The 21,750-nt window shown below is 40.1% G+C and overlaps 1 protein-coding gene across 1 annotated transcript in view; it reads right to left on the reverse strand.

Moving 5' to 3' along the window:
• frmd6 (FERM domain containing 6) overlaps nt 1-21,750 on the reverse strand; it is a 118,992-nt gene that overhangs the window by 63,625 nt on the left and 33,617 nt on the right. The window contains exons 2-3 of the mRNA XM_059958061.1: nt 6,454-6,717; nt 5,073-5,163 (exon numbers count right to left, since the gene is read on the reverse strand). Of these exons, the coding sequence (XP_059814044.1) occupies nt 5,073-5,163; nt 6,454-6,552 (190 nt within the window). The 5' untranslated portion in view covers nt 6,553-6,717. The remainder of the gene's footprint in view (nt 1-5,072; nt 5,164-6,453; nt 6,718-21,750) is intronic.

A 21,750-nucleotide genomic window follows, 5' to 3' on the forward strand; every position in this document is an offset into this window, starting at 1 on the left:
ATACTTCCAGCATTTTTTTTTAAATCTCTAGTCTTCCATAATTCATATCCTTAAGATTATTAGCATAGTCTGCCGTCACTCATTTTCATTTTGTTCAAGCATCCTTATTAGCTTTATTTCTACTCATTGTTAATCTTTTGTTAGTTCATTAATATTTTGTTTGCCTATATAACTAAATAGAATTCTGAATACTGTAATTCATTCTACAGAGAAATCCTTTATGATTTCTGAGAGACCACACAAATTCAGTTCTTCCTGAAAACAATTAAAAAATTGGGGTAGTAATAAGTAAATAATGAACTTGGCAAACTCCAACTATTCCAGTGCTTTATACACTTTTGAAATAAAAAAAATTGATGATGTTTAATCTTGAGTTCAAAATGATTTGCCTCAATACTTAATCATGGTTGATGGGAAATTGTTCAAAATGAATTTATTATCAAAGTACATATATGCCACCATACTGAACCCTGAGATTCACTTGCTTGCGAGCATACTCAAAAATCCAATAACCATAATAGAATCAATGAAAGACCTCATTAACTAGGTGCTTGGCCAGTGTACAAAGGACAACAGACTGCAAACACAAAAAGAAATAATAATAATAATAATAATAAATAATGAGGAAAACATGAAGTGAAGAGTGCCTGAAAGTGAGTCCATAGACTGTAGGAACATTTCAGTGATGGGGTAAGTGAACTTGAGTAATGTTATTGCCTTTGGTTCAAGAGCCTGATGTTTTGGGGGATAATGACTGGCCCTGAACCTGGTGGTGGGTCCTGAGGCTCCTGTACCACCTTCCTGACGGCAGCAGCGAGAAGACACCATGAGCTGGGTGGAGAGGGTGCCTGATGATCGATGCAGCTCTCTTAAAGCAGTGTCTCATTGAGAACTTCACTACTTTTTGGAGGATTTTCTATTCAAGGACGTTGGCGTTTCCATACCAGGATGTGATGCAGACAGTCAATATACTCTCCACCACACATCCAGAGAAGTTTGTCAAAGTTTTAGCTGTCATGCTGAATCTTTGCAAACTCCTAAGAAGGAAGAGGTATCGCCATGTTTTCTCCGTAATTGCACTTACATGCTGCGACAGGACAGGTCCCTGAACTACTAACACTAAAGAAGAATTTAAAGTTGCTGATCCTCTCCATCTGATCCCCCGATGAGGACTGGCTCATGAACCTCTGGTTTCCTCCTCCTGAAGTCAATAATCTGCTCCTTGGTCTTGCTGACATTGAGTGAGAGGTTGTTGTTATGGCACCATTCAGCCAGATTTTCAAGCTCCCTATATACTGATTCAACAAAATCTTTGCTTTGGCCGGTGACAGTAGTGTTGTCAGCAAACTTGAATATGGCAGAGCCCTGCTTAGCCACCCGTTGTAAGTATAAATGGAGCAGAGCAGAGGGCTAAGCCACGGCCTTGAGGTTAAATATCTCAGTGAGCACTCCAGCTGACCAGCTCGTGTTTAGTACCTGGCCAGGTGCCTTCCACAGGTTCACCCACCCCAGAGAATGAAACTACAGGATCACTGGGGAGGTGGAAGGGGGTTCTTTGAAATGGTTCCTCCAAGTTTTGAGGGGCAAAGCAAGCACAGAAGGCTTTGAGCTCGTCTAGAAGCGAAGCCCTGTTCTTGCCTGTGTCAACTGACTTTACATTATATGAGGTGATAGCATTCAGGCTACATGACCATATGACATCAGAACAGAATTACACCATTTTTTGCCCATCAAATCTGCTTCACCATTTGGTCATGTCTGATCCATTTTCCTCTCAACTCCATTCTCCAGCCTTCTCCTCGTAATGTTTCACATCATGACTTATCAATAATCTATCAACCTCCATCTTAAATACACCCAATAACCTGGTGTCCACAGCCTCCTGTGGCAATGAATTCCACAGATTCACCACCCTCTGGCTAAAGAAATTCTTCCTCATCTCCATTCTAATTGCATGTTGCCTATTGAGATTATGCCTTCTGGTCGTAGACTCCCCCACTATAGGAAACATCCTCTCCACATCCATTGTATGTAGGCATTTCAACATTCGATAGGTTTCAATGAGATCCTCCCTTCATTCTTCTAAATTCCAGTGAGTACAGGCCCAGAGCCATCAAAAGCTCCTCATATGATAAGCCTTTCATTCCCAGAAGCATTTTCATGAATCTCCTTAGAACCCCCTCCAATATCAGCGTTCTTAGAGAAGGGGCCCAAAACTACTCACAATGCTCCAAGTGAGATTTCAGCACTGCCTTATAAAGTCTCAGCATTGCATCCTTGTTTTATATGCTAACATTGCATTTGCCTTCCTCACCACCAACTCAACCTGCAAGTTATCCTTCAGGGAATCCTGCACGAGGACTCCTAAGCCCTACCACATCTGTTGAATATCCTTAATTGATTTAATGAACTGTCACTTCACCCATGAGGTGGCTTTCCAGCAAGCATACCTGGACCTCTTGTAACTTACTTGGTCACCAGACCTGAATGCCTCTGACTGGCCCTCAGCAGACTGTGGATCTCATGGTTCATCCAGGGGAAGACTCTGAATAATTTTATGGGGACACACTCATTTATGACTGTTTTTATAAAGTCTGTGACAGATACAGTATGGTGCAGTCATTCAGATCCTCTGATGAGTCCTTGAACACGTCCCAGTCCACCGACTCGAAGCAATACGGTAGCCACTCCTCTGAGTTGTCCTAATCTCTGAAGCCTCTGCTCTTATGCAGGTAGAAAAAGGACAGCCAAGTGTTCAGATTTCCTGAAGTGCAAGTGTGGTCCGGGCATGGGATTGGCCAGGGATTTCTTCAAGCAAGTTTGATTGAAATCCCCAACTATGATATGAAATGCATCAGGATGGACTGTTTTTTGTTTGGTGACGGCATTATGTAATATCTCAAGTGCTTGATTATTGTCAGCTGCTGGTGGTAAACTGCAGTCAGGATCAGAGGGGATCCTGACCATGGTAACTAGAATGGACAGCATTTGATCCTTTGTTGTTTAAATAATTACTAATTTTCCCTCCCTTGGTCTGATCACGTGAATCATATCAACATTATTTCTTGCACAATTTTTTCTTATGTGTAGTTTATTTTTGAAGATTCTGTCCAATGTCCAGTATATTTACAGCTTTATTCACGAAGTTCATTAGCCTGGACAGAGTACAAAGAGGAAACTCGGTTGGGAGTTCCTCAGCCTCCCACAAAGCCAGCCAGATCGTGTTCTGTTTGTTTATTTAGAGAGAGACAGCACGAACAGGCCCTTCCAGCCCTTTGAGCCATGCCAGTCAGCAACCCACCGATCTAACCCGACCCTAATCACAGTACAATTTACAATGACCAATTCACCTATTAATCAGTAGTCTTTGGACTTGGGAGGAAACTGGAACACCTGGAGAAAACCCATGCACACACGTAAAGGAATGTACAAACCGCCTTACAGATGACTCCGGAATTGAACGCTGATGCCCAGAGTGGTAATTGTGTCACTCCGTCCACTAGACTACCATAGCTCCCCAAAGATCAATGGAGGTTGGCCTCAGTTACCTTACTCACTTGACTTCTCTTGCTACATTGCCAGAATTCAATGCTCTGACATGAACGGATAAGCTATAAAAATTCAACACGACCACAACTTTATTTATAAACCATCTTAAATAAATGCACAGGCATACCACTAAAACTGTGTAGATATAACAGTAGCTTGGCCCATATTTTTACCTCAAGCAGTTATGAAAAATTACAGTGAAGCTTCCTAAAATTTAATTAGCATATGTAAATTTGAGATTTCCTATTAGCTAAATAAATGTATCGTTTCTTATTTAACACTGCCGCCAATCTTGAGAGGCTTTATGCACACGATTGTTCATGCATCATAATCACATCATAAATAGGACAGAATCCCAACTAATTACCAAAGTTAATGTACAAATAAAAGATTCAAATTTAGGAAATTCTCAACTGTGTGCTTCTTTTAGCATAATACAATTTTCTTTGTACATGTTCCCAAGGTAGCCCAGTAAAGGAACCTATGCAAGGTTGTCACTGCAGCCACACAATACTGAACGGAATTCTTACACTCTGCAACATTATTCAACTGCTTGCAAAATGCCCAAGTGTGACCTGAACAAATAATTTACATTAGGACCAGAAATAAACCATATCTGACACTGCATCATCAAGGATTCAAGCACACCATACTGTGTTTTGTCTGTGGTGTTCCACAGGGATCTGTACTGGGACCTCTGCTGTTTGTGATGTACAGTGGATTCCAGTTAATTGGGACATTTCAGAACTAGTATGTTTTGGCCCAATTAAGTACCTGCCCAACTAACCAAAGTTCCAGGGAAATAGTTAAAAAAGGTATAAAAAAGAAAAACTACTGCTTAACTGAGTAACAAATTATGTATAGAAAATTAAATAAGGTCAAATTAGAACAGTACCAATTCTACTATAGTGCTAAAAACTGTATTAGATCCTAATAGCTATCGACAGAGTAACTCATCCACTGTATACTACCATGTATGGGGTGTCCAGGAAGGAGTTGCACCTCTGGTGAAGGGGCTTGTTGTGTCCATTCTGGGGCAGCTCACTAAACTTTGGTCCTCACCGAACCCTCAGTTCCCACTTGTAGGTCTAAGTAGCTGTTTGCATGGGACAGCGGCCACACCCCAGTACGCTGCTTCGACAGGCGGGCTCAATCAGGTGAGGGCAGCAGGTGTGTCTCATGCCCTGGTGAAGTGCCCTGCTTAAACTGCCACTGAATTCGTCAGTGATGACTAAATTACACTACTTAAAAAGCAGGGGTTCCCAAACTCCTTTATGCCATGGAGGCTTACCATTATCCAAGGGGTCCATGGACCCCAGGCTGCTGATGCCTGGACTAAAGGAAGAAAAGACAAAGGCTCTGGCCTAGTAAAACTGTAAGAAGATATCACATGTAACAATATGAAAATTATGGATATGAATAAAAATGTGGCATTGAATACAATTTGAAAAAGGGATTTACACTGATGATGTTGTTTAATTATATTATTAGGGATACTGAAATTATTCTTTTGTATCACTTACTTTGTATGACACTGAGCCCAAAAAGATGACAGTCTTTCAGCCTTAGAAGGTCGCACACTTGAACGAATAATTCTTGGCATAATGCTTTAACCTAGAAAAAAAACATGAAATTTTTGAAAGGAATTTAGCAAAGCCGGTTTTCTAGCATCAAGGTTCACTAATTTCTTATTAATTGAAATCTCAAACACAGAATATTATATTAATATTTTTTTACATGAAATATTAAGCCAACACCATCCCTTCCGTGGTAGAGTCTTCAATTGTGAATTTGCTTTCAGCCCTACAACGATGCATTCTCAAAAAAAATAAACTGGAAATTGACACAAATTTTGTTAATAGATTAAGCTTTTGTCCATCAATTTAGTAATTGGCATTGAAACACTTCCCTAATTAAAATTAAATAAAATTATTACCATAGACAGCCATGGAGGCCAAGTCAGTAGGAATATTTAGAGCGGAGGTTGATAGGTTCATGGTTAATAAGGGTGTCAAAGGTTGCAGGAAGAAGGCAGGAGAGTGGGATGGAGAGGGATAGTAAGTTAGCCATGATCGAATGGGCAATACAAACTCAATGGGCCGAGTGGCCTAATTCTGCCCCTATAATCTTATGGTCTTATTCATCATAAAATACTTTAGGAGAGTAGGAGTCCGTGCCAAACTCTTACTCTCACCTAGTCCCACCGACCTGCACTCAGCCCATAACCCTCCATTCCTTTCCTGTCCATATACCTATACAATTTTTTTTAAATGACTATACCGAACCTGCCACTACCAGTTCTACTGGAAGCTCGTTCCACACAGCTACCACTCTCTGAGTAAAGAAACTTCCCCCTTGTGTTACCCTTAAACTTTTGCCCCAACTCTCAACTCATGTCCTCTTGTTTGAATTTCCCCTACTGTCAATGGAAAAAGCCTATCCACGTCAACTCTATCTATCCCCCTCATAATTTTAAATACCTCTATCAAGTCCCCCCTCAACCTTCTACGCTCCCAAGAATAAAGACCTAACTTGTTCAACCTTTCTCTGTAACTTAGGTGCTGGAACCCATGTAACATTCTAGTAAATCTCCTCTGAACTCTCTCTATTTTGTTGACATCTTTCCTATAATTCAGTGACCATTAGTGAAAGAGGATGCATGGTTTATTCACAATCATTAGGCAAATTTCAAAGTTCAAACAAGTGGCAAAGAAATATCAATACACAACTCATTTTTATTTTGATATTTCAGAGCATAATGGGCTAAATAAAGTAGCAAATGGGTCAAACAATATAGAACTACACGGTGCTGAAGTATTGTGCAGCTTTTCCCTTTCACGTTAAAGGTCTAAGCTGTTCATTTAAGGAACAATATCGGTTCAAAGAAAAGTGGACAAAACCTACGTTCACAATAATGTTGAGAGCTTCATCGTTCGGAAGGAAGACACAAACGCTCCGGCGGTCCTGCATTACTTTGTTGTTCTGAAAGGTGAACTTGCTCATCACGCCAAGCAGGCTGTCAGATGGTTTTCCCAGGTGCCCCAGGGATCTTCCACATTACAAGTCAGACCATTGAACTGTAATGGAAGATGTTCACAAGCAAATCCTCTTCATCATAAGCTCGCAAGAGGCAGGGCAACTCTGCATGTGTCATAACACTCACTGCAGCTGGAGGAACAAAACAGAAGTTAGATGTTATCAAAGAGAAGCCAGTCACTCACTACACAGTAATTAGAATATTTCTTGGGCAAGCTTAGACAGAACTGTTGATTTAAATGCAAAGTTACCTAATTGCTTGGATGGCTCATGATTGGAGCCTCATATTCATTCTTTTCAGGCTTGTCATACAATAATTGTATAGCACATGGAAAGACCGATTACACTATTATGATACAAGTATGCTTTAACAAACACACCAGTATCTTGAAAGTTTATAATCAGAATTTCTAAACCTTACTGCTTTAGATGGCAATATTATGAATTTACCTAGAGAATGGCTTAAAAGGAGAGGCATGTAGAAGCAAAGTGCTCTCCAGATTTGGACACTTGGGATCAAATACATTGATATCCCCCAAGGGCCTAATGCTTGATAGAACATCACAGCTGGCTTTAGAACAAATGCCTTTAATTGCAAGCAACTTTTAAAAAGAACTTTCCAACTTTCCAACCTGAAAGCTCAATTGTTAAGTGTAAGTGGTTCAGAAGTTGAGATCTGACAAGTGATTTTGGTCGGGGGGGGGGAGTTGCTAGGAACTGTACCTTCTTGCATTCGTTTTTTATGTCTACATACTGCAAACAATTATATGTAATTCTTTCTTTATAATGCTGCTTTTCTGGTGCATGTTCCACCCTGGCCAACACACCATAGCAAGTTCCAAATTAATGGTAAATAAGAGTTAATCCTTGATTCTAAAGCATCCTGTCCTGTGATTTTACATGTACTTTCCTGTTTATGCCTTGTCCAATTGGGAAAGTGGGCCAGCACTTTTAGAGATTAGTTTTATCTGTCACTTGTACATCAGAATATATGGTGAAATCCATCATTTGCATCAAATCAAATAAGTGATGACTGTGGACAGCCTACAAGTGTTGCCATGTTTCCCATGCCAACACAGCATGCCAACTAATTAACCATTAATGCATGTGTTAGGAACGTGGGAGAAACTGGAGCACCCAGAGCTAGCCCATACGGTCGCGGCAAGAACATACAATACCCTTGCAGACAGTGGTGAGAATCGCGCTTCGTTACTGTAAAGCTAAATGCTACACTTTAAAAGTTCAAAGTGAACTTATTATCAAAGTACGTACATGTCACCTTATACAACCCCGAGATTCATTTTCTTGTGTGCGTTCACAGTAAATACAAGACACACAATAGAATCAATGAACAATCCCCACACCACCCCCCCCCCCCCAAATAGGACAACAACCAATGTGCAAAAGATAATAAACTGTCAAATACAAAAAGAGTGGAAAGATAATAATTAGTATTGAAAAAGGATCTAGTACTTTCCCGGCATATATGATGGGCTTCAAAGGTATCAATTATAACCGACATTTCAAAGACAAATTCTGCCATCATCTTCAGAGCTAATGCCTGGGCAATTCTAGTCCGCTGGTATTTATACCCCTGTATTCCGTCCCTCCTGATTGGTTAGTCCTCATCTAATTGGGTTTTTGCTCTCCCATCGTTTGCATGGTTTGTTCTTACTTAGAGTGAGACCTTCATCTTTCTTAAAATTCTTTTCCAGTAGTTTGATTTCAATGGCTTCTCTTACCAGGCAGTTTCAAAAGCCATTGGCATGTGGAATTCAATTGTAAACGTGATGGAACAGTAGAAACCTGATTGGAAGAGGACCAACCATTCAGGAGGAACAGAATACAGGGGTATAAATACCACCAGACTAGACTTGCCCAGGCACTAGCCCTGAAGAAGACGACAGTGTTTGTCATCAAAGACATTGGTTATAATTGATACCTCTACCCGGCTTGAAGCCCAAGAAGAGTCTACTAGTAATAATCATTATCACAATTCATATTTACACCCATAGTAATTTTATCATTGCACCTGCCACATGTGATAATATTAGCAAATACATGGCTTATTCAATTAGTTGAAAAAAAGAGGATTCAAAGTTCACAATTCACAATCATAAAATTCTTCAGTTCAATGAGCATATTGTGCTGAATGAGGTGCCCCATATGATCCCTGGGACCTAGTTGTTAAAATGTGGATAAAAACCTTCAGGATTTTGTTTTATAAACTCGTCGCCAGCCCTTTCTGTAAAGGCCTGTAAACTGATAAGCATCGTTCACAGATCTCTCCATCTGTGACTCAATGCACCAACTCACTGAACATTGGGAATGACCCTTTGACACTCGGTGTCAATAGTCAGACCCCCAGGAGGCCCGGCACCATTACTCCTCTTATATCCCATTACCTTTTTTCAGCCACAGGCTGCCATGGACACAACTCCTTAAGGGCACTAATGCTGTCTGTCTGTAAAGCAGCTGTCACTTGTGAAGTACAGGTTTTCAGAGATAGTCAAAACAGGAGTAAATAATTTCTAGTCTAGTAAGATGAGTTAATTTAAAATATTTTTAAATAACAAAATGTTAAAAGATGTAAAATAAGCCCCCCTTTCTCCTCAATTATCCTGATTTTCAAACAGGCATAATCCCATTCAATAGAATGGAACCATGGTTTCTGCCCCAGCTTACACTGCAACATACATTATTTTATTGGTCTTAATAGGAAGCAACACTGATAACAATTTCTTAAAGCATACAGGTCCCAAGTTTGCGATATTTTTGTGACTTCCTACAGACCATCAGCACCAATTAATGCACCAAAAATGCCTGAAGTGCCATTCCAGGCAAGTACACTTCCACAGTAGAAAATGTCACAATGCCTAATGCAATAAAATGAACAGCTGTCCCTCCAGAGTTGCCTCCTAGCAAATAACCAAAAACAGCCTCTTTTTCTCCCACAATGTATTTCTTCTATGCCTAAAGCTCTACAATGAAACTTGATTACAAAATTAGAAAATAGTTTCATTTTCACCGCAGTGCGTACAATACAGCAATCAAGAACGAACATGTTTGCCAGATTTTCCAGTTGTTTCCATATTTGTTCAGCTATATCATCTGCATAATTTTGCAATCACAACAGACAAGCCTTTGTAAGATGTGAGGGCACAACCCTAGCCAGCACAAGGTCATTATATTAATACTTTTAACATCTCAAAACATTGATATGTTAAGGAATTTCAAAAACAAAAACAGGAAAGCAAAGAATTAGACAAAGATATCCCTGCAAGGATGACCAAAGGTTAAAGTACATATATGTGACCATATACAACCCTGAGATTCATTAATTTGCGGGCAAACACAGAAAATACAAGAAACACAATAGAATTAATTAAAGACCACAGCTAACATGGTGGACAAAAACCAATGTAAAAAACTGTACAAATACAAAAATAATAATTATAATAAATAACCTATAAGTATCAAGAAGATGGAATGAAGAGTCCTTGAAAGTGTGTCCATCAGTTGTGGGAACATTTCAGTGATAAGGTGACTAAATTTATCCCCTTCAGTTCAAGAACTTGAACACTGAGGGGTAATAACTGTTCCTGAACCAGGTGGTGAGTCTTAAGGCTCCTGTACTTTCTTCCTAGTGGCAGCAACAAGAGGAGAATATGCTTCCCTGTGACAGTGCTCTGTGTAAGCGTGCTCGGTGTGGGAAGGGCTTTATCCATATCGACTGAGCTGTATCCATTACTTTTAGTAAGCTTTTTTTGTAAAAGGGCATTGGTGGTTTCATACCAGGCCTTGATGTAACCAGTCAACACACTCTCCACCATACCATACGTCTACAGTAAAGTCAAAAGCTTCACAAACTTCTAAGATAAAGGAGAGGCACTGATGTGCTTTCTTTGCAAAGGCACTTACGTGTTGGACCCAGGACAGATCCTCTGAAATAGTAATGCCGAATGCTACATCTGCCCCTATATTTCCACCCTCACCACCATTCAGGCCCAAAGCAGTCCTGCCAAGTAAGGCAACTCTTTACCTGCAAGTCTGTCAAGGTCATTTACTTCATCTGGTACTCTGTCTATTGCAAAAATAGGATCTCCAGGCAGCTACCTATTTCAATTTAGCTTCCCATTCTGATACATCTATCCTTGGACTTGACTGCCATGAGGCCAAACTCAAGTTGGAGGAACAACACATCATATTTCATCTGGGTAGTCTCCAACATGATGGCATAAAGATTAATTTCTCCAACTTTCAGTGATTTCTTCCTCTTCCCCCTCCTCTTTTTCCATTCCTCATTCTGCTTACACTCATCTTGCCTCTTCTCCTCACCTGCCCATCACCTCTTTCCGGTTGCCCTCCTCCTCCATTTTCTTTCACGGTTCACTGTCTTCTTCTATGAGATTCCTCTTTCTCTAATTCTTTATGTCTTCCATCTATTCTGTCTCCCCCATCTACCCAGTTTCCCCATCATCTGGTCTCACCCTTCACCTACCAGCTCCAGCTTATATGTTTTAACCCCTTCCCCCAAACCTTCTTATTCTGGCTTCTGTCTCTTTTTTTTCCCAGTCCTGATGAAGGGCCTTGCCCTAAAATATCAACTGTTTATTCCTTTCCATAGATGCTGCCTGACTTGCCGAGTTCCTTCAGCATTTTGTGTGCATTGCTCAAGATATCCAGCATCTGCAGAATCTCTTCTGTACAAGATACTATTCAGTCTTTAACTCAAAGGAAATGAGTATGCTGCCAAAGAATGTGGTAAGCAGCATTGTAACAACATGTCACTTTCATATAGTCAGTGAAGTGTACAGTATGCTCCTAGTCCAAGAAGCCATTGCAGCAATATAACTTGTTACAAATATCCCACCCAAAGCAAAGTTGGGAAAAAATGTCTCTAAATGTTACAGTGAAATCTAAAATATAACATGCGTTCTTGTAGTTTTTAAGGAAGTGGATGCTGCTGAATTTCCATACGCTTTCCTCTGGCAACTTTGTAAATATCACTCCAATGCCAAGTTTACTAAATGACAAACTGAAGCGGTGTATGATCACAAGTCCTTTCTTTCATTGTTTTCTTCAAGATGTAATCACCTGCATATTTATGTCAGCACCCACTAACCTCTGCTGACTGACTCATACAAAGCAGTACAATTGGATAGACTGCAATCCACTTCATGAACTCGGTTAAGACGGACAATCCATAACATACTGGCTATACCAGTTCTGAGTAAGGAAGAGATTACAACTTGCAAAATATTTGCTTAAAACATGGATCTGATTACTGTAATGCTTTAAACTTTAAAATGAGTTAAACTTTATACCTACTTTTTTAAAAATAATATGCTTTGGTAGAAATACAAGCATTTTACTGTATTAGAAGATATTAATAGAAGTTTTTTTTGTCAAATAAATTGGCTTGGCTATATTTCATCCCATTGGTAATAGTGCACATTTTAATTGGTATTTTATACCTACACTTTATCAACAATTAATATTGATTAACAAAGGCACTTCACTGGAGCATTATCATGAAAATACAACCCTGAGATATTAAGACAGACGACCTAAAGCCTGATCAACAATGAAGGCTTTGGATCTTTGTAAAGAAGGAAAAGAAAGTGTGTACAGGATTAGGGAGGGGCTACAGTTTGGCAACTGAAGAAGCGATTAACTGTGGGGATGATTATCGGTTCAGATTTAGGATAGCATTGTGATATTGTTGTGTTAGAACATTGCAAAAATCTGCAGAGGGAAGACAAAGCAAGGCCACACAGGGACTGGAAAATGAGAATGAGATTTTTAATTTTGAGACATTGCTTTAACTCGGAAGCAAAGTATGTCTGTAATCAAGGAACTCAACAAATAGGACTTGGACTGAGTTTGGATGTGGGCACCATACATCGAGTTTGTGGAGACTAACTCGCACACGACGCTCCTTTGGTCAACGTCCTCTGGATAGACCACAAGACTATTTAATTCACTTCCTTTATGTCTACTTTTCACCATAAATCTGTTTCTGAAACTGTTAGAGCCTGTGATTTACAGTTTGAAGGTTGATTGCGTGATCCAGTACTTTGCTGTCTCCAAGATTCCAGGCCTCTGCTGCTCGTGCTCAGAGGGCATACTCGAGCCGTGTCACTCTCTCCATGATGTTACCAAGGTTCAGTGCTTATGAAATTTTTCAGTCCTGTGTTTTTATATTCTGTGTTGTCACCCACTCCTTCTTGCTGTTTTTTTTTGTGTGGGGGGAGGGGGGTTTATGGAGTTCATTTTCTTTGGTGCGGAGGGTTGAGTCTGCTGTTTCTCTCTGAACTGACTTGCAGGTTTTTCTTTATTTCATGGCTATCTCAGAGTTGAATATTGCAAACATGCTTTGTTAATAAATGTACCTCTGAACTAGCTGAAGATGGGGGTAACAATTACTCAGATAAGTGTCAGCAGGGATGAGCTGAGGTCGTAGACTAAGATGATATTGCAGAGGTCGGCTTGGAGAAAGTTTATATGAATCTCACCTCAGGCCCACCAATAGTCCAGTTCAGTTTTAGATAGAAGTCAAAGAAAATAACAGCGATCGTGCTGAGAACCAGGGACAATAGCTTCAGTTTTCCCTGACTTACTGAGAAATACTTTCTGCTGTAGGTAGGGAGAGCAATCTGACAGAGAAAGTGATGTGGTGGTGACGTAGATTGGGGGTGTACATTGGGGCTTAGATGCACTGCTTTCAGGTGGGTGCAGGTGTGGTGAACTATGTGCCTGTCGGGACACGCCCCTGCTGACTGCTCCTGTGGCTCCTCCCACAGGCCCCTGTATAAAGGAGACCTGCGGCCTGACGCTCGGCCTCAGTCTCCAGGACCTTGTATGATAGACACTCACTCCTGGTTCCTTCTTCCAGTCAATAAAAGCCGATATCTCGCCTACGTCTCAGTGTGAGTTATTGATGGTGCATCAGCAGGCCCGTAGGTGACGAGAAACAAGGGGGACTGTAGATGGATCCAGAGCTTAATGGTACAGAAAAGGGAAAAGCCAACACTGCTTATTCATTAACATAATTCAGCACTTAGACAAGAGCAAAGCATTTGAGTCTTCCCACAGCAGAACAATGGAGCAGAGACACTGGAGAAGGACGGTGTGGTCAGCTATATAAATGTTTGCAAGCAGGTTGAAAAGGACAAAAATATATACATTTCCTTTGCTACCGTCACATAGGAAATTATTCATGGCTTTTAATAAGTCATGGAATCGGAAGGCCAGAGTATATTCAAGGAGTTAGTGAAATGGGAGAATTTGGAAATGGGATGACAAACTGGAGGCTAAAAGGGTTTTTTGCTTGTGGACTGGTGTGTTAGCAGCAGATTTTAAGGAGAGACAATATCCTATTTCTATTTATCTAGCATGAGGTACAGGAGTAATCCTGAGATTACAATCCAAAAAATCCTATTTTTAACCTTCTGCCTAACTCCTTAAATTTGCTTTGCAGGACCACATTTCTTTTTCTACCTCCATCATGACATCAGTTTGTACTCCCATCTCTGTTGCTCTCCCTCCCCCCCCCAGAATGTTTTGTGCCTGATCTGAGACACCCCTGACTCCAGCACACAAAAGATATTTCACTCTAGAACCTCACTCTTGGCCACAGAAGCATCCTGGCTTTTTTCCTCACTAACAAATGCCCCACTGCTGTTCCTCTAGACTTTTCTCTCCCCAGTATGAATCAGAGCCAACTGTAGTGGCGCAAACTTATCCTCTGCTTTCCTCTGAGAGGATACATCTCCCCGACAGTATCCAAAATAGCACACATATTTGAGAGGGCAATGAACACGAGTCCCCTGCACCTACTGCCTTTCCTGGTAGTCACCCATCTGCATTCTTTAGTGTGACCAACTTGCTCATACCATGTTCATTTCAGCTCCAGTTGTCCCATGTGCCTTGACAGGTGCCACAGAAGGGCACACTCATCAGAGACACCAGAAATATTACTGATCGCCCACATTCTGCAGATGGAGAATACGACTGCCCTAGCCACCATATCCGAAACCTCAGACCCTTCTATTGAAAAATACCTAAATAAACCTATCTTTTGTCTTTTACTCCCCATTCTCTCCCCCTCAATGCTCACCAACTGCACTTTGCACTGCCCTCTCAAAATTAGTCCTATAGTAAAGGCCGTAGCAGTCTTTATTTCCCTATTAAGGCCCAGTAAATGCTCGCAATGTCCACAGAGCTCTAACATATTAAATTAATTGTGTGTAAATTGTGTATCCGATGCTGTTTGTTTTCACTACATATCAAATTCATGAACACAGCCAAACAAAACAGCGTTACACCAGGGCCCAGGTGCAAAGCACAGTACCAAAGGCGTGTACACCGCATGGAAGACAGCAGCAAAAATATGACCACACATAAAAATATAGTCCAAGTCCCTGAGACCATGAATGCTGCAGCAGTCCAATCACCTAACCCCAAAAGCCTGTGCATAAATGACCAGCATACACAAACAGAGGACCTAATTCAAAGTACAGGCATCAGCTGCGCGCACACTAAAGATTTAGTTACGTTCAAATGTAATTTACCTGCATAACACATGCAAATATTGACCACTGAAAGGATTCCACCCACAGGCTAGGAATGGTTGATGGCTGTTCCATATTTTGCATCCAACTCTTTTTAAAGCTGTATTACTCAAATGGCACAAACATTCTCTACAGTTTTACAGCAAAACATCATGGGATGGCTCAGAAGGTCAGGCAAAATCTGTAAAGGGGAAGGAACAGTTGATGTTTCAGGTTGAGACCATGTTGAAGGGTCTCTGCCTGAAATTCTGACTGTTTATTCCTTCCATTGATGCTGCCCGACCCACTGAGCTCCCCCAGCACTTTGTGTGCGTTGCACTGGACTTCCACCATCTGCAGAAGCTCTTGAGTTTATGGGATATGTTAAGTGACAAGAAGAGTCTCTCATTGAATCTCGGGCGGAGCAAGTGAAACACATCATCAGCATTGTAAAGTGACACCAGCTTTCCCCACAAGCCTCAGGGAGACTCCAAAAGTCCCAAGTTTCACAATTGATAAAGCAACATTCTCATCTTCACCCATCACCAAACGGCACTAACAGCCACTTACAGGCAACAGAACCCTCGAATGATTCCTCACTGACTCGGTGGACTGAGAGTGGTATCCAGCCTTGTGATTTAAAATGGAAGGAGTATCACTTTTACCCAGAACTGAACAAATATGCAGAAAATGATTACTAAATCCAGTACTCAATTACTTATTAATGATTATTAGGATTCTGCCTTGATCTCACTATCCAAAGCACTGCCAATGAAATGGAATCAGAAAATGAAAATTAGCCTTCAGATAAGGGTTTGGAACTGCAGCTTCCAATTGATGGAAAGCTGAACTACAAATACTGTAATTATATCTACAGATATTAGGAACTACAGGTAATAAGTTAAATAAAACCTCTATCTCAAAAATATATCTCCAGAGTCATTGATCAAAGAAATAAATAGAAAAAGCAAGGAGCAACCCACTGATATTTAGATTCTTTCTTCTTGCTGGAGATAGTTCATGAGTTGGTTCGAACACTGACTGTGTGTTCCTCACTTAGACTCAGGTACCAGGAACAATCAAACTTGAAGACATCTTTGATGTGGTCCTCCAGCAGCTTTATCAACATAATGGGCCCAAAGGTCGTTGGAGCTTCAGCAATCGAAACACAGCTGGGTCGGGAAAGCAAGAGAGCCTACCTTATCAAGGCAGAATCTCTTCCAAACACCCCTTCCACACTTCTTACACTTAAAGGTGTTTTTCTCCCCCAGTGGAAAATTTCTGTTGGAAGATCCCACTTGTCTGGCAAAGATGAAGACGGCCTGTTTATAGAAGGTCAAATGAGCTCAATCATACCGAAGAATGCAGTCTCCATTAAAAATGGTACTCAAAGCCAAGATCCATAAAGAAATGAAGCTTTATTTTGGTCCAATCAGGTCTTCCACAGAGAGCTGAGGAGACCAAAGTTTGTCTCTTGGGGCCACCAACCTATAGTTAGCTGGTTTTCTAGATGGATGGAATATATAAAGGTGAGCTCTCAGCAGTTCTATTGGCTAACATGTTAAAATAAAATGTCCTTCCACTGACACTGGGAAGTCCAGCACTGAGGTGATATCAATTTTGTAATGTAGGTTCAATCCTGTCTGGGTCGATTTTGTAAATTATTCCTGTGACCACGCAATATTCAGGTCTCTTCTGAGCCGCAGTGATATGCAGGTTGGTAGGTTAATTAGTTATACAGCACAGAAACAAACCCTTCAGCCCAACTAATCCATGATGACCAAGATTGCATCTAAGCTAACCCTGCATTTGGGCCATGCCCATCAACCATACCTAATCATATATCCACCCAAGTACCTTGGTAAATGCTGTTAATGCATGCAGTAAATAGCCCCAGGTTTGTGAGTGAACATACAAATCTGGGATTGTTCAAGGGGTTATAGGAAGAATAGGTTTACAGGAAAACATTAGTGAAGGAATTAAATTCTTCTGAGCAGCCATCGACTTAATGGGTTGAATGATGGCTTATGTCACATGCGCAGTATGAATGCCTGTGTTAGAGATTTGAGTTGCTACCTTGTGCTTTTAAAACTGATGAACAGAAGTCCCTAAACGCTGGGCTATCACAGACACACAAGAGCACCTCTAAAGTTGAGCAAAATCCCTAAGTGCTTTTTTGATCAGCAAATTGTAATCTCAACTTCTCTCAATCGTATTTCAGTGTTCTGACTCACTTTTATTCGATTAGATTATTAAACGCTCTCTTATTACTGCCAGCAGAGAGGTTCAGAAACCAGAAGACACACAGTCAATGCTTCTTCTCCTCCACCACATATTTTGACTGGACTCTGAACTGACCCATGAATACTTCATATTTAATTTAATATATACACATTTCTTCTTGTACTTTTCAGCATTTTTATGTACTCCAATGTACTACTGCTGCAAACAACTTTCATGACATATGTCAGTGATTTTGATTTGGAAATTGATTCCAGATCAACTTAACATTAAAAGGTGTACCACACACAAAATGCTGGTGGAACGCAGCAGGTCAGGCAGTGTCTATAAGGAGAATATTATATATATATATATATATATATATATATACACACATACACACACACACTGAGGTCACTTACTAAACTTTTTTTTAAAACTAATTTTGTTTGCCTCCTTTTACTTGTCGATCTATAGTTTATCACCTAATACTCAAAATTTTCAATATTGCTTGTTTAAAGTAATCCCTCTACTTCTTTGCTTCTTTATATGATCCCTGGAAAGTTTTATTCTTCTTGATCTATTGTTGTCTATATACAATTAAAGACTTGCATACTGATCTCACAGAGCAATTTATAAAAGAGTCAATTGAAACACTGTAAGGGAAAAAGATAAAAAGAGAATGCTGAATAAATGTAACAGCCGAGGAAGAGGTGCAGTACAAAATCATAATGAAGTAGATTAGATCAGGTTGGATAGAAGTTTTCCTTGAGCCTGGTGGCAAATGCTTTCAGGCTTTTGTATCAGGACTTATACCACTAGGCTCAAGAACAGTTACTACCCCTCATCCATCAGGCTCTTGAATAAAAAGGATACTTGTGCCATCACTGAAATGTTCCACAACCAATGACCTCACTTTAAAAACTTTATCTCATGTTCTCATTGTTTGTTGGCTTCTGACTCTGGTTGATCTTCCATTGATCCTTTTATAGTTACCATTCTATAGATTCACAGAGTATGCCCACAAGAAAATGAATCGCAGCGTTGTATATGGTGACATATATGTACTTCGATAATAAAATTTACTTTGAACTTCTGCCTAAAGAGAGGGGAGGGCAGAGAGAGGGGCTGGGGGCATCTTGGTCTGGGGTTGGAAGTGTCTTTGATTATATTGGCTGCTTTACTGAAGTAGTGAGAAGACAGAGTCTGTGGAGAGAAGGCTAATATACTGAGCTGAGTCCACAACTCTCTCATCTTCATAATGTTCATTTTTATACATTCCATTCCTATGTAGCTTTTTTTTACAATTACATGCTTTTGGACAGAATATTTGCTAGGTATAGCACTTCAGTCATTTCATCACACTTAATATTGATAACCCCCTGGTGACTCAAAGATGCTGATAAGTATACACTTGGCTGAAAAGCAATCTGATTCAACTTTACTGGTTCATATTCTGGTTCTGTTACTTTGCATCCATTATTGAGGTAATTGGAATCAAACGTATGCTCCTTTTAAACTTTAAAAAAAAATGTTATCTTATACAGGGGATTTCCAAAAAAACATTTATAATTAATTCTCTTTCCTGTTAAATCATGCAGAACTATTACACTGCATTTCTTCTGCCAAAATGTTAATTCTTATTTTCATAGGCTCCAATCCAAGGTTAAGATACACTTTGCTCTTTTGGTTGTCCTGCCAGGTGAGCCTGTAGTGCGGGCTCACATCCCTCCTCTGGATAGGTCACTCATGACTTGTTACTGCTCCCTATGCTTCCAAATTAATTAGGTCTTTGATTTCATACAGTAGTTGTTAATGAATCTTAGGGCATTTTAGAATGTCAGAGTTGAAAACCATCATTTTGACTCCAAGTCAGGGGTTCCCAGACATTTTTATACCATGGACCAATACCATTAAGCAAGGGGCCTGTGGACCCCAGTTTGGAAATCCCTGCTCTAAGTGAATATTTGTTTGTCATTATACTTTATGGGGAGGGGTTTCTGTGTTTTATTTATACAGGATTTGATTTAATATGAACTGAATAGATTAGAGCAAGCGGGGCTCATTTGCTCCACGTGGATAATGCAGATTATTGGAGTCACATTTTACTATCTTTCATTTTTAAGATCTGCTCCTCTCCATCTCACTATTGTGGTGTGTATAGGTGGCTATTAGCAACTTGCACTTTCAGCTTACCATCCAGTGCTATGATGGGTCAACACGGCAGCATTCCAGTTCTGGGATCTGTGCCTGAACTCATTCCTCTAGATCATGCCAACCCACAGCCTGAAACGACATGGAAATTGTCCATGTTCCTCAAATCACCCAGTTAGCTAATGTGGCTAGCAAAAATTTACAAGGCAAGCTGATCTCGTGTAGTTGCCCTTAATTGCACTGATAGGTAAATCAAACAAGAAATGAAAATGATTGGGTATTTAACTGTACCTTTGATGAATGATGCCGAAATACTAGGTGCCGAGTGCACCTGCTGTGCTATGACTGATAGAGCCCAAGGGCAGTGGTATCAAATAGCAAGTCACAGGTCTAAGCACTCAATTCAGTCACACACATGACCTGAGAGAAGCATGGAGCACACACTTGTGTCCTCCGATAACATTCTATCTGATGGTATACATAAATTTGCCCAAGGTAATATAATTTCCAGGCTACGTTATGATTACTTGTAACTTGACTCACAAACCTGACTATAAATGAGCAGATTATTGTGTTAAGATTTTACTCTTCAAAGTGAGCACTATCAATCCTTGGAAATTAGAATATGTCATTCACATTATCTATGCCCCATGCTGGCATTAACAAATAGTTGAGTTCTCTTTAATTACAAGCAGCTCTCCTTCTTGCTAAGGACCAAGCACAATTCTGAATGTTCTCCTCCCACACCAAGAGCAGGGCCCTTATCTATGTTAAATTTACAGGGCCTGTCCTACTATGCACAATGACATGGATCTTATGTGCAACATAACTTTGCAGCAGTGGCCCTGCAGAATAATTATGCATCTTTCCCAGCATGGAGGAATTTCTAGATTTGTATTAATACAACCATCACATTGCAAACCATCAAGAACATTATGAATTGAAATGAAGACGCTATAACTTTGGAAGGAACATGAAGACAGATGACCAAACATCCGTTCAAAGAGTAGGCCTGAAAAAGGGAAAAATATAGGGATGGAATTCCAAATCTCAGCTGGAAGTGTAACCAGAAACAGTAATGCAATGGAGGAGCATGGAGACCTTGAAGTCTTCTTGGGTTGAGGAAACTAGAGAGACTGTGTAGTTAATGCTATGGAAGGATTTGCACGAAAGGATAAGTAGAAATTTGAGGCTTTGCTGAACATGGAATCAAGGCAGCTGAGTAAATAGAAGGGTTTGTGAGTGAATGGGGTTCGGTGCGAGTTAAGATTCAGGTAGAAGTGGTTTTTACACAGTTTATCCTGGGTAGAGATAGGAGACAAAGTCCCAGTGTAGCGTCGGTGTGGATGACTATTTTAGCAGCAGATGTGCACATTCAGTCGATGATGAGGATTGGAAGTGGCCAGGATGTGGATGGCCATGTGCCAGATGTAACTCATAATGAATTTCAGCTTTAAATGGCTATGTTGAGTAGGTGATGTTTGGCCTTGAATACAAGTTGTCAAAACCACACTACTAGATAAACCACATTGCTAAAACCTCTGTCAATGCATCAGAATTCATGGTCCACGATAATTCACTCAATTTCCTAGGCTACAGGTATATATGTAATACTATTCAATTAGTTTTCATTTTAATTTTCTTCAGCAGAAAGACCATTTTAATAACCAATGCAGAACTGGGAATATTGAAATATTTTGATGGCATCCTAGTCCTTGCAAATATCAATAATAACATAAAAACACAACACTGTCGTAGCTCTGAAGCAACACTGCTCAAACAGAAGCGGGAACAAAGCTATTCTGAGAATCCGAAGCAGTTATTGTTAATTGGCAGTCCAGCTCTTATGCTGTTAAGGTCTGCTGCCAGGGGAGAAACATCACGTGATAACAGAAAGAAAGAGTTATTTTTATACTAACTATAGTGAACAAGGGAGAAAATGTGAGAATTATTTTTATGGTTCCCTGAATGCAATAAGGTATTTTTAAATCAAGTGCTGGGTAACTGGCTGAGCTACTTCCCATCTAAGACCCAAATATTAATGTTACGTCATCTTTTTACTTACCTTTTGGCTTCATGTCTAATACAACTGAATTAAAATGTCTTTCATTGATTGTCAATATCACAGTGTTATATTATCATTATATTTATCTTTCCAGTTTGGTCAATTGAATCAAAATGCTTCTAATTGTTTCTCAATAATTCACATTTGCACTCAGATGGTCAAAAAATTCTA

The sequence above is a fragment of the Hypanus sabinus genome, chromosome 2 (assembly GCF_030144855.1).
Source record: "Hypanus sabinus isolate sHypSab1 chromosome 2, sHypSab1.hap1, whole genome shotgun sequence".
Lineage (NCBI taxonomy): Eukaryota > Metazoa > Chordata > Chondrichthyes > Myliobatiformes > Dasyatidae > Hypanus > Hypanus sabinus.